The sequence below is a fragment of the Orycteropus afer genome, unplaced genomic scaffold (genome assembly GCF_000298275.1).
Source record: "Orycteropus afer afer isolate SDZICR_OR568_19922 unplaced genomic scaffold, OryAfe1.0 scaffold00127, whole genome shotgun sequence".
NCBI classification, from domain to species: Eukaryota; Metazoa; Chordata; class Mammalia; order Tubulidentata; family Orycteropodidae; genus Orycteropus; species Orycteropus afer.
Window position 1 is genome coordinate 4,076,170 of NW_006921714.1, and position 13,897 is coordinate 4,090,066.

General features: G+C 41.7%; 1 protein-coding gene across 1 annotated transcript in view; it reads left to right on the forward strand.

Annotated features, from left to right (window-relative positions):
* Positions 1 to 10,190: 10,190 nt before the first annotated feature.
* Positions 10,191 to 13,897, forward strand: part of CPSF2 (cleavage and polyadenylation specific factor 2) — a 27,744-nt gene continuing 24,037 nt past the window's right edge. Inside the window, exons 1-4 of the mRNA XM_007944499.1 lie at positions 10,191 to 10,339; positions 11,263 to 11,422; positions 11,505 to 11,610; positions 13,231 to 13,360. Of these exons, the coding sequence (XP_007942690.1) occupies positions 10,191 to 10,339; positions 11,263 to 11,422; positions 11,505 to 11,610; positions 13,231 to 13,360 (545 nt within the window). The remainder of the gene's footprint in view (positions 10,340 to 11,262; positions 11,423 to 11,504; positions 11,611 to 13,230; positions 13,361 to 13,897) is intronic.

The window sequence follows — 13,897 nt, forward strand, 5'->3', positions numbered from 1 at the left end:
TTTTTCATGAATACTCTTACAGTGCAGTGAACTGCTCAATATGGCCCTTCTAACCACTGTCCTTACAGACAAGACATCACTTGTCTGTAAGTTTGCTGTACTGTGGTGGCTTGCATGTTGCTATGAGGCTGCAGGCTGTGCCACCAGTAATTAAAATACCAGCAGGGTTATCCATGGATAGGTTTCAGCAGAGCTTCAACAATGACAGACAGACTCATTGAAGAATCACCACCCACTTCTCAAACAGGTGACCAGTGAAAACCTTATGAACAGCAGTGAAACACTGTTTGATATATTACTGGAAAATTTATGAATAGCCCTGAAACATTGTCCAATATAGTGTTGGAAGATAATCAATCCCGTCAGGTCAGAAGGCACTTAAAATATGACTGGGGAAGAGCTGCCTCCTCAGACTAGAGCCAACCTTAATGATGTAGATAAGAGTAAAGCTTTCAAGACTTCCATTTGCTGATGTAGCACAACTCAAAATGAGAATAGCTGTAAATGCCCATTAATAATTGGAACATGGAATATACAAAGTATGAATCTAGGAAAATTGGAAGTTATAGAACATATAAAGATCAATATCCTAGGCATTAGTGAGCTGAAATGGACTGGTTTTGGCCATTTTGAATCAGACAACCATATGATCTACTGTGCTGGGAATGACAAATTGAAGAAGAGTGATGTGGCATTCATCGTCACAAAGAATGTTTCAAGATCTATCCTGTTAATCAATGCTGTCAGTGATAGGATAATGCCTACAAGGAAGACCAGTTAGTACTATTACTGAAATTTATGCACCAACCACCAAAGCCAAAGACAAGGAAACTTAAGATTTTTACCAAATTCTACAGTCTGAAATTCACCAAACATGCAATCAAGATGTGTTGATTATCACTGGTGATTGGAATGGAAAAGTTGGAAACAAAGAAGAATCACCAGTAGTTGGAAAATATAGCCTTGGTGACAGAAATAACACTGGAGACTGCACGACAGCATTTCACAAGAGCGATGACTCATTCATTGCAAATATCTTTTTTTTCAATAACACAAACAGTGGTTACAGAGGTGGAGTTCACCAGACAGAGTACACAAGAATCTGATGGACTACATCTGTGGAAAGAGGTGATGGAGCTCAGTATCTTCAGCTAAAACAAGACCATCAACTATGCATATGCAAGTTCAACTTGAAGCTGAAGACAATTAAAAGTCCATGAGAGCCAAAATATGACCTTGATTATATTCCTCCTCAACTTAGAGACCATCTAAAGAACAGATTTGATGCATTGAACACTGATGACAAAAACCAAAGGAATTGTGGGATGCCATCAAGAACATCATACATGAAGAAAGGAGAAGGTCATTAAAAAGAAAGAAAAGACCAAAATGGATGTCAGAAGACTCTGAAACTTGCCCTGGAGTGGAGAGTAGCTAAAGCAAATGAAAGAAATGACAAGATAAAAGAGCTGAACAGAAGATTTCAAAGAGCAACTTGAGAAGATATAGTCAATTATTATAATGAAATGTGCAAAGAGCAGGAGTTAGAAAACCACAAGGAAAGAACACACTCAGCATTTCTCAAGCTGAAAGAAGTGAAAAAAATATGTAAGCCTCAAGTTGCAATACTGAAAGATTCTATGGGCAAAATACTGAATGATGCAGGAAACATCAAGAGAAGATGGAAGGAATATATAGAGTCATTGTACCAAAATGAATTGGTAGACAATCATCCATTTCAGGAGGTTGCATATGATCAAGAACCAATGGCATTGAAGGAAGAAGTCAAAGTTGCACTGAAGGAATTGGTGAAGAACAAGGCTCCAGGAATTGACGGAATACCTATTGAAATGTTTCAACAAATGGATACCGTGCCAAAGGCATTCACTTGTCTATGCCAAGAGATTTGAAATACAGCTACCTGGCCAACTGACTGTAAGAGATCCATATCTGTACCCATTCTAAAGAAAGGTGATCCCACACAATGTGGAAATTATTGATCAACGTCATTAATGTCACATGCAAGTAAAATCTCACTGAAGTGTTTTTGACAGAGAAATTTCAGAAATGCAAGCTGGATTCAGAAGAGAACCTGGAACAAGAGATGTCATTGCTAATGTCAGATGGATCTTGGTTCAAAACAAAGAATACCAGAAAGATGTTTGTGTTTCATTGACTATGCAAAAGCATTCGATTGTGTGGATCATAACAAATTATGGACAATATTGAGAAGAATGGGAATTCCAGAACACTTAATTGTGCTTGTGAGGAACCTGTACGTGGACCAGGAAGCTGTCATTCAAACAGAACAAGGGGATACTGCATAGTTTAAAATCAGAAAGGGAGGGCATCAACTATGGGGACATTGCACGGTTTAAAATCAGGAAGGGAGTTGTATCATTTCACCATACTTATTCAGTCTGTATGCTGAGCAAATAATCTGAGAAGTGGGACTATATGAAGAAGAGCATGGCATCAGGATTGGAGGAAAACTCATTAACAACCTGCGATATGAAGACGACACAACTTTGCTTGCTGAAAGTGAAGATGACTTGAAGCACTTACTGATGAAAATTAAAGACTAGAGTCTGTAGTGTGGATTACATCTCAACATAAAGAAAACAAAGACCCTCACAATTGGACCAATAAGCAGTATCATGATAAATAGAGAAAAGATTGAAGTTGTCAAAGATTTCATATTATTTGGTTCTACAATCAACACCAATGGAAGCAGCAGTCAAGAAATCAGATGACATTGCACTGGGCAAGATCTCTTTGAAGTGCTGAAGAGCAAGGATGTCTCTTTGAAGACTAAGGTGCACCTACCCAAGCCATGGTATTTTCATTTGCCTCATATGCATGTGAAAGCTGGAAAATGAATAAAGGAAGACCAAAGAAGAGTTGATGCTTTTGAGTTGTGTTGGTGAAGATACTGAAAGTACCATGGACTGCCAGAAGAATGATCAGAACTGTCCTGGAAGAAGTAAAGCCGGAATGCTCCTTGGAAGTGAGAATGGCCAGACTTCATCTCATCTACTTTGGTCATGTTGTCAGAAGGGACCATTCCCTGGAGAAGGCTATCCCGCTTAGTAAAGTGGTGGATGTTGTTGTTGTTGTTATGTACCGTAGTAAAGTGGAAGGTAATGAAAAAGGGGAAGGCCCTCGGTGAGATGGATTGACACAGTGGGTACAATGACAGGCTCAGGTAGAGCAGGAATCGTGAGGCTGGCACAGGACCAGTTTTTCGTTCTGCTGTACACAGAGTTGAAGCCCACAGTATGGCACCTAAGTACAACAGCCACTGTTCTCCATTTTGTGATGTACTGTAAATCTTAGTATCCTGGCCTGTTGAGAATGGGTTGTATCTTGAGTCTCACCTTGCTGGAGGGTGTGCTTCCTTGAGGGTATATATGGGAATGTTCTGGGAAAGTTTTCTCTCTTGTTCTGGTCCTGCATTTGGTTCATCATCATCTCACCCCTAGACTTGAGATAGCAGCCAATCATCTGATCTGCTGATATGCGTTTGCCAGCCCCTGTAACCCCATGAGTTGGGAGAATCCTCCAAACCTACCCACAGAATGGGACTTGCCAGCCTGCCAGCCTCCACCACCACCACCACATGAGCTGTTTCCTTGGGAGTTTGTGAATTCTGAGATGTTAAGTTGAAATATGGAACTCTAAGACAGGAGGGAGATTACTAAGGGGAGGAGGAGTTGATGTCAGAGATGATGGAGTAGCATAGCAGTTTAGAAAAGTTGGACATTTGGGACATGTTTAACTTCTGCCTCATAGGGACCAGCTTTGTGCTGATCCTTCAAAAGAAATTATGCAAGCAACTCTCAAGAAAGGAAACTTTTTTTACCCCCCCCCCCCACTTTGGAACTGGAAATAGCTACCATTTTCCTGAAATATATTAGCTTTTGAGTAAAAAGAGACCCTATTGATTGGTAAAAAATATTTGCCAATGCCAAATCTGACAAGGACTTATCTCTAAAATTTACAGAAAACTTCAACACCTCAACATCAAAGACAAAAAATCCACTTCTAAAATGGGCAAAGGATATATACAGACACTTCACGAAAGAAGATATTCAGGTAGCCAACAAGCACATGAAGCAATGCTCACAATCATTAACTATTAAACCAAAATCTCACTTCTGTTGAGTCGATTCGACGCATACCAACGCCTCCTTGGGTTTCTGAGGTGATATCTCTATGGAAGTAGGTGCCCAATCATCCTTCTGAGAAGCAGCTGGTGAGTTTGAATTGCCAGCCTTCTAGTTAACAGTCAAATGCCTTAGGCATTCTGCCACCAGAGCGCCCCATTAATCATTAGAGAGATGCAAATCAAAACAACAATGAGATAGCATCTCACTTCAGCAATAAAAGCAAAGTTCAACAGAACAGAAAATAATAAATGCTGGCAAGGGTATGGAGAGATTGGAACTCTCATACACTGCTGGTGGGCCTGTAAAATGGTACAACCACCATGGAAAATGGTACAGCACTTCCTTAAAAAGTTGGAAACAGAAACACCATTTGATCCAGCAATCCCACTACTAGGAATATATTCTAAAGAAGTGAGATCCAGGACACAGATAGCTATATGCACACCCACATTCACTGCACCACTATTTACAATAGCAAAAAGATGCCTAGGTGCCCATCAACAGAAGTACATACACACAATGGAATACTATGCAACACTAAAGAATAATGAAGAATCCATGAATCACCTCATAATGTGAGTAACTTGGAGGATGTTATGCTGATTGAAATAAGTCAATCACAGAAAGACAAATATTGTATAAGTCCATTAATGTACAAAGCCAAGGAAACATTTACCCAGGGAAGGAGAGGGGAAAGGAGGGAAAAATAGATGGATAATTAAGATACACGTTTGATATGGCTGAAGAAAATAGCAATATCAACAAAAGTGTATGACTAGCACAACATCACTAAGGAAAAGAAAGACAGGGAGAGGTGCACAGGAGGTGGAAACAATACTGCATTACCAGTCTACAGTGGATACATAGGTAGACAGGCAAGATCAGTCATGGACAGGCAAATGGGAATACACCCACGACCACACACAGGTTTGGCAGAAGATATTGCCACCTATGTATCTGTATGTGCTACAAAAATGTCCACGTCCACTTTAAACTTAACAGGAGGCAAAGTTAGGATAACTTCTTAGGTCGCTGGGCCTGCAGGCTGGGGACCATGGTGACGGGGGACATCAAGCTCAAGCTGTACAACATGTTGTTGTGTTGTTGTTATTTGCCATCGAGTCGACCCTGACTCATAGCGACCCCTCCTTGGGTTTCCGAGGCAGTAACACTACGGAAGTAGGATTGCCCAACCTTCCTTCCGAGGACTGGCTGGTGGTTTTCAACCTGCAGCCTTCTGGTTCACAGTCAAGTGCCCTCGGCACTACACTACCAGAGCTCCCATTACGTTGCTGTTGTACAACATGGTATACAAAAATATCGTTCTTCATTTTACTTTGGTGAGTAGTGACTGAGGTCTCAAAAGCTTGAGAGTGGCCATCTAAGAGGCAACTATCAGTCTTTCCTCGTCTGGAGCAAAGAAGAGTGAAGAAAATCAGACGCATGGAGATAATTAGTCCAAAGGACTAATGAATGGATCATGTGAAACTCCGCCTATACAACCCTTAGACCAGAATTAGATGGTGCCCAGCTACCACTGCCAACCACTCCAAAAGGGATCAAACTTGGACATCCTGGATAGAGTGACAGAAAAATATGGAACAAAATTAAAAAAACAAAAACAAAAAAACATTAAAAAAGACCAGGCTTACTGGTCTGATACTCCTCGGAAGGAAGGTTGGGCAATCCTACTTCCGTAGTGTTACTGCCTCGGAAACCCAAGGAGGGGTCGCTATGAGTCGGGGCCGACTCGACGGCACATAACAACAACAACTGGTCTGACAGACTGATGAAACCTCCAAGACTGTGGCCCAAGTCATCATTCAGGCCTGGAATTGAAGTCACTCCTGTGCCTTATTAGGATAATAATAATAATCACCCAAATGATAGCCAGGCCTATGAGCTGAACACCTATACCTGGAAGGTGCGCTCCTTAGAACAATCAACCATGGGAGATCAGGAGGGCAGCACTTGCACAGGGAGAAAGGTAGGGAGACAGGAAAGTGTAGGCAAGAACACAGGGAAAGAGTAACCACAGGGAGGAAGTGGGAAGTGAGCCGTTAGGCTGCGAGGAACAGAACCAGTGTCATAAAACAAAATGTATATGTACTGTTGAATGTAAAACAAATGAGCTTTGTAAAATTTCACCCAAATCACAGTAAGTTAAAAAAAAATTAGTTCTTTATCTTACAGACACTAGGAACTATGTAACTGATAATATGTCCTTTCATATCAAAATGTTCCCATTTTTATCCCCCACCTCTCTGAAGAGGTGACTCTTAATAGCACCGTGTCAGGCATAGCTGTGTTTTTATACGCATCATCACAACCCTCACACCACCATTATACATGTATCAACTCATATAATGTCCCTAGTGTTCCCTATACGTTTTTTTCAGATGAGGAAACACAGGAAAATTATAAATTAAGGGGTCTAGGGTCACAGATAGGAGCTCTGGTAGCATAGTGCCTAAGGCACTTGACTGCTAACCAGAAGGCTGGCGGTTCAAACCCACCAGCCACTCCTCGGAAGGAAGGTTGGGCAATCCTACTTCTGTAGTGATACTGCCTCGGAAACCCAAGGAGGGGTCTATGAGTCAGGCCGACTCCACGGCACATAACAACAACAACAACAACAGGGTCACAGATAAGGAGCTCTGGTGGGTAGTGCCTAAGGCATTTGACTGCTAACCAGAAGGTTGGCTGTTCAAACCCACCAGCCACTCCATGGAAGGAAGACGGGGCAATCTACTTCTATAAAGATTTACTGCCTTTGAAACCCAATTGTTTTTTAACAATAAACATCTCATGGTCTACATTAGAGAAATGTAGATGAGTATTTTTTAAAAATAATTACTAATTGGAAGGGTAGTACCTAAGGCACGTGAGTGCTAACGAGAAGGCTGGTGGTTCAAACCCAACAGCCACTCCTGGGAAGGAAAGTTGGGCAATCTACTTCCGTAGTGATACCGCCTTGGAACCCGAAGGAGGGGTCGCTGAGTCAGGTCCGACGTCATGGCACATAACAACAACTGGTCGCCACAGCCCTCAATATACAGTATTCAAATAGTGCCAATTTAACCCCAAAGATCCTACCTAACTCGAGGCACGGAACACTATCTTAATGACACACACACCCTAGAAACCAAGCGCAAATTAAACACTGAGTTTTTAAACAGCCAAAGGTAAGTGCCTATTTCGTGAAGGGGGGTGAAGTTAAGAAGGCTGAAACTTGGCCGAATCTGAAACGGTCGCAGAGGCAGCCCCATCCATGCTTCCGTCTCGGTAGGGGATCCTGGCCGGCTCCTCCTTTAGCGGGCTAGAGGGAGGTCACCGGTGTTCGCTGAAGATGTTTCCAGGCTTTATGACAGTTACGACAGTCCCAGAGTTCCCATTTCAAAAGGCTGCCAGGCGGGAGAGGGAACGCTAGTGTCCACCAGAAAAAAACCCCTATTTCTCTTTTCCCCTGTCTCCGTCGCTCGAAAGCCCGGCCACTCATGCCTCGGGGAGACCCAGCCATCCCATTACCACCACCATCGCTGTCGAAGGCTTTCATAAAGGAGACCCCTCCCCGTCTGCACAACCGTGATCTAGTCCGCACCCACCTGCAGCCCGGGTGCCAACAACCCGGGGGCCAACAACGACCCCGCAACCAAGGGCAGCCTCGAGCTCAGCCACCGGCGCCGGCGGAAGCTGAGGCCTCGGGGTCTGCCATTCGCCGCGCCCGCACAGACGAGAGGGGTGACTCCTGAAAGTCATACCTCTTCTACCTTTTCATACTTGACTCTTCTCATATTTATTTTAGCTTTAAAATATTATACTTATTTTTGAATAGAATTGCGGTCCTAGGTGAAGAGACTTGTTGGTGTAAGAGCCTTTTCTTCGCTAGCGTTTCGTTCTCTGCCCCCGAAGATGGTATAATCCTGGGTCTTCCCCGCCTCAGCTGAGTGCCTCCAGTTTCAAAATGGCGGCCGCCATTGAGGGGTTTCTGCTGGCCGATCCTTACGGGTGCTTCTGAGCGAGCGCAAGTTTTTTTCGCTCTTGAACTTGGATTCGACTAGGGGTTGGGAAGGGCAGTGGACGGCGTTGGGGGAGGACTGACGAGGCAAGTGAGGGCGGAAGAAAGGAGTGAGCCTTTGGATGGGGGAGGGGGCATCCTCGGCCCTCCGGGAGAGAGCTTGCCTCCAACTTCGACTTAGCCCTTCCTTGGGGACGTGCTCCCGGCGTTTCGGTGGAGCTAGTCCTGGTCGTTCCTGGCAGAAGTGCCCAGCAAGGGAAAGACAGTGACTTCTCCACGGGCCTATAACTTCTGGCTGTTTTGTGGCAGTCTCTGCCGTTCACTCCCAGGTCTTCCTCCTTGCGATTTCTCTGTGCTGTCTCTAAGCTCTGGAGGAGTTAATCCGGCGCCACCTTTAAGCTCATTCGCCTCGTGGCTACAGTATTTTCTGCCTCCTTGCTTAGGGTCTTCCCCATCGTGCCGGGATGAGCGAGTCTTCTAAGCACTGGGCACAAAGTAGGCGTCCTTTTAGTTAACTGCCTCCCGGGATTTTTACGATGGTATCACGCTTTCTTAAAGTTGCTTCTGCTTTCCACGCTCTGCCACCATCGCCCCGAACGCTCCCAGTCCTATCACTGCGGTTCTTAAAGACCTCATTCTCCTTGACTTTGTACGATTTTTAACAACTTAGAAAACAGGAGGTCAGATTAGATACAATGCTAGCAAGTCCGGCCTCTTGTGAGCAGCCAAACTTGAGTTAACCATTTGCTCCTAAATTTTATTTGACAGTCTCTTTGATCCTGTTAAGGAGCTCTGTTGGCATAGTGGGTAAGGCCTTTGGCCGCTGACCAGAAGGTTGGCTACGCAAACCCACCAGCCGTTCCGCGGGAGGATGATAGGCAATCGCCTGTAAAGATTTACAGTCTTGGAAGGGAGACAGAATGATGTAGAATGTAACTGAGATTAGACAGGACTTTAGGGTGATTGAGATCACTGGGTGATGCAAACGGTTTGCTGTTGACTGCTAACCTCTATTGGTGGTTAACCCACCCAGCAGCACAACGGAAGAATGGCTTTCTCTCCTATCTGCATATATATGATTTTTAAATATTGACGTTGCCAGAAAAGGCTAACTTCTTTTAAGGAGCTAAAATCCAACATGTTGCTATGGAGTTGTACTTTGGTGACGCATATTTTCATAACATCTATTTAATAGCATTTTTAGGTCCTGAGTTCCAGTGGTGTTCACCTTCTTGAAATATGCATCCTAGGCATTCTAACCATTCATCCATCAAATAGTCATTGAGTGCCAGCTGTGTATCAGGTCTTTTTTTGGCGCTGCAGATATAAGATGTTACCTTTGTCTTTTGGTTGCACACAATCTGGTGTAACAGTTCTTAACATTAAACTCCCTGAAAAGTATGTACATGTCTATACATATATGTGGTTTTTGTTTTTTTGTTCTTTTGAGTGTTAGGGGCATGAGGAACCATGCATAGCTTTTTATTAGATCCTCAAGGGAATCTAATAGGAGAGATACATTAAACTAATCATTGTATTGCAACTACAAAAAAAAAAATTAAAGCAAAATAAAGAAGTAGAAAAATAATCTTGAAAGATGAATTCATTAATTCAGCAAACATTTATGTATTAGTGGAACTTGGATGAACTTGTCTCCATTCCAGGTGATTGACACATTACTTTAAATCTGACATTCCTTTTACATGTATATTAATATTCACATCTTATAGACTGGAATAGTAGCTGAGGAAAGGTTTAATTGTTGAAAATTACATAGCAGTGGATTCAAATTTGAGTCTATCTGATTCCATAGTCCACCTGTTTTTCACTAAACCAAACTGGGGCGTGATTGAAGTATATTTAAATAAGAGGTTTTTAAACTCTGTACATTTAAAAATTTGATATAATTTTAATTTGTCAATTTTATATTTTCGATTGTGCTCTTATGTTTGTGTTTTTCTTTTAGAAGACCCATTTAGACTGCTGTTATTGGACCAAAAAAAATGACATCTATTATCAAGTTAACGACCCTCTCTGGAGTCCAAGAAGAGTCTGCTCTATGCTATCTTCTCCAAGTTGATGAGTTTAGATTTTTACTGGACTGTGGCTGGGATGAGCACTTTTCTATGGATATCATAGATTCCCTGAGGAAGTAAGTTATTTTTCATATTTCTAGGCTTTTAAATCGACTTTTTTGATGTTATACACTGTTTGCTTTTTGCTTTAGTCACTGTTTAACTTGTAATGCTTTGATTGACTTATAAGCTGTATTTATAAAATTCAGCAAAATCTTAATTGTTACTTGGTTAATAGATCGCTCAGAAATTTTTGCACCCTACCTTTAGCAAAGAGTAAGCATCAAGAGGAAAAGCCTAACATGTGAAAGTTCTGTAATCAGATATCTGACATTTAGTCTACTTTCTGTATCATTTGGTGACAGACATTGAGAATTGGTCCTCAAATAAAGGCTGTGAGACACAGAAGGATCCCACTAAAGGAACTTCAGTCATGTTTGTAGCATTGTGTTAATTATGGAAGGAAAGAGTACTTAACCCTTTAAACAACTTAGAACTTGAAGCAAAAATATTCTCTGATTAACTTCTTTTACCAATAAGAACTCATGCTTCTCTAGTTAAAGTTTTTTTTATTATAATGAATATGTTGTCAATCACCGTCCTAAAACACTGAGGCAAAAATACATAATAAACAAGTGACAGATTAAGCATATTCTCCATAATAATTTCTGGAATTCCAAGCTGAGTTATTGAGGTTAATAGTATGCAAGATAATCACTCAGAGTCAGCTTACTTGTGGTGTTTATTGTCCCATCCTCCCCACCATGGGTCTAGATGCAGTTTAATAGCTGTAATTTTGATACATTTGCAGGACAAGAGTAGTAGTAATTGAAATTTACAGCTATCATAGTTTTAGCTCTTAGTTTTGTTTTTTTTTTACTCCAGCGTATTCTTTAATCTACACTATTAAGGGGAATTGGAATTTTGGCAAATCGATTTTGAATATCCTGTCTTTGCCACTGAAAACAAGATTCAAGCGAGCGGTCAATTTGTGTCCTAGGCATGTTCACCAGATCGATGCTGTACTGCTGTCTCACCCCGATCCTCTCCACCTTGGTGCACTCCCTTACGCTGTTGGGAAGTTGGGTCTGAATTGTGCTATCTACGCAACCATTCCTGTTTATAAAATGGGGCAGATGTTCATGTATGATCTTTATCAGGTAATTTACAAGATTTATCTTTGTCAGTCTTAACACTCCTACAGTGATCATTTTTAATCTTTTCTTTATGTTACTCTTTTAGTCTCGACATAATACAGAAGATTTCACACTCTTCACATTAGATGATGTTGATGCAGCCTTTGATAAAATACAACAGCTAAAATTCTCTCAGATTGTGAATTTGAAAGGTAAAGGGTGTTTCCAATACTGAATAATTGGACTTGTGGGGTTTAATTACTGAAAACTAGTGAGGAGAAGTTCTATTGAAAATTATAGGCACTATGGTCTGAAGAATAAAAATTAGCCATTTTTGCCTTAACATAGAACTCTGAGCTTCCAAAATCATCTGAATTTTAAAATATTCCAGATTAAATGCTAAGAAATTATTAACAACTGTTCTGGTTACCTAGTACTGCTCTGACAGGAATATACCACAAATGGGATGCCCTTAACAAACAGGGGTTTATTCTTACAATTTGGAGGCTTTAAGTCCAAGTTCAAAGTGCCAGGCTCTAGGGGCTGGGTGAAAGCCCCTCACACTTGGGGTCCAGTTCTGCCTCCTGCTTCCGGCCCACTGGAGCTGGAGGCGTTTCTTCACTCAGACAGCTGTTGGCTACTGAGGCTGACAAGCCCAAGGTTGACAAGTAAAAAGGCACTGACCCGATGTTACCAAACCACACAGCAGGACATTAACTTAAGTCCATTGTAAGTCCCAAGGTCGGCAGAGCATAGCAGGCTGCTGAGCAATGACACTGCTATGTGTAGGGTCCAAGTGTGCCACAGGCTAGAGATCATTCCCAAGGCTTCTCCTTAGATACAGGAAGTGGATCACATCCCAAAGGCAGCTACTCAGCTGCTTGTGGTAGATCCCACCGTGGAGTTGATTGCCAGTCTCATCATGGGGAATAACTACCACCAGCTGCCCAGCCACTCAACCAGGCCCAGCCAAGTTAACACACAAACATAACTACCACAACAACTAATGCCTTTTCTCATGTAACTTGAGAAGATTTCTTTAGTGTTTACTCTGGGTAGTACACACATTAACCTGTGTGGCTGGATCCTCCTTTTAGGAGCTCACACTTAGGTCAGGGAGACCCAGTAGTGTAGACAGGTGGATGTTTAGTTTGGAGATGGATGTAGGGATTGCAGTAATGAAGGGCAGTTGTAACACAGAATGGAGAATGATTTCTCGCATTGGACATTAAAACATTTTTGTTTTGATTGGGTCCTATATTAAATACATATATTTATCATCTAAAGAGAGGATTATGTTAGAGATTTTCAGAAATACAGACCCTGGCATTGATAAAATGGTCCACCAGTGGACTTCTGAAGTTTTAACTAGGAGGTAACAATGGTCTCAACCATGTTGCTTGTACTTCAGTTTTCTGTAGATAAGTTATGTACCATATGGAATTTGAATTATTGTTCTGTCAGTTTAGAGAGTAGCATATATGGAAACACTTGGTAACTATATGTGCAATAGAAATACTGACTGTTACTAGCTTTATATTAATTTAGGAATACACTGGTTTTTAAATCCAGTCTCTATCCTATCTGTGTGCACAAATATCTCTGCAAGAATATATAATAGAATGGCAACAGTGTTTGCCTCTAGTGAGGGAATGGAGAAGCTGGGGGACAGGTGAGGGAGACTTGGTTACATCTTTTTACTTTTGTGTTGTTGCATATATTATCTGTTATAAGTAAGTATATGCCATATGCATATATTACCTTATAAGTAAGTAATCGTTATTGAAGGTTGCAAAAGAAATCTGAGTATTGTCATTATCTTGTTGACATAGGCAAAGGACATGGCTTGTCTATCACACCTCTGCCAGCTGGTCATATGATAGGTGGAACCATATGGAAAATAGTCAAAGATGGAGAAGAAGAAATTGTTTATGCAGTTGACTTCAACCACAAGAGGGAGATGTAGGTATATCAAGATAAAAACTAAAGACTATGAAAAGCAAAAAACCAAACCCCCTGCCATTGATTTGATTGCAACTCCTAGCGGGTAGAACTGCCCCATAGTGTTTCCAAGGCTGTCAATCTTAATGAAAGCAGGCTGCCTCATTTTTTTCCCACAGGGCAGCTGGTGGGTTCAAACTGCCAACCTTTTGGTTAGTAGCCAAATGCTTTAACATTATGCCACCAGAGCTCCTTAAAGGAAATGCAGTTGGTGGTGTTTCATTCTTTGGAGGGAAAATTAGAAACAAAGTTATTTTAGAAAGCAATACTCTAAGATAATTTAAAACATCAAATAGTGTTTTTAAAAATTATATTCCATGGAATATGTTGTTGTTGTTATGTGCCATTGAGTCGGACCTAACTCATAGTGACGCCTCCTTGCATTTCCAAGGCAGTTTCAGTATGGAAGTAGATTGCCCAACCTTCCTTCTGAGGAGTGGCTGGTGGGTTTGAACCTCCAGCCTTCTGGTTAGCAGTCAAGAGCCTTAGGCACTATGC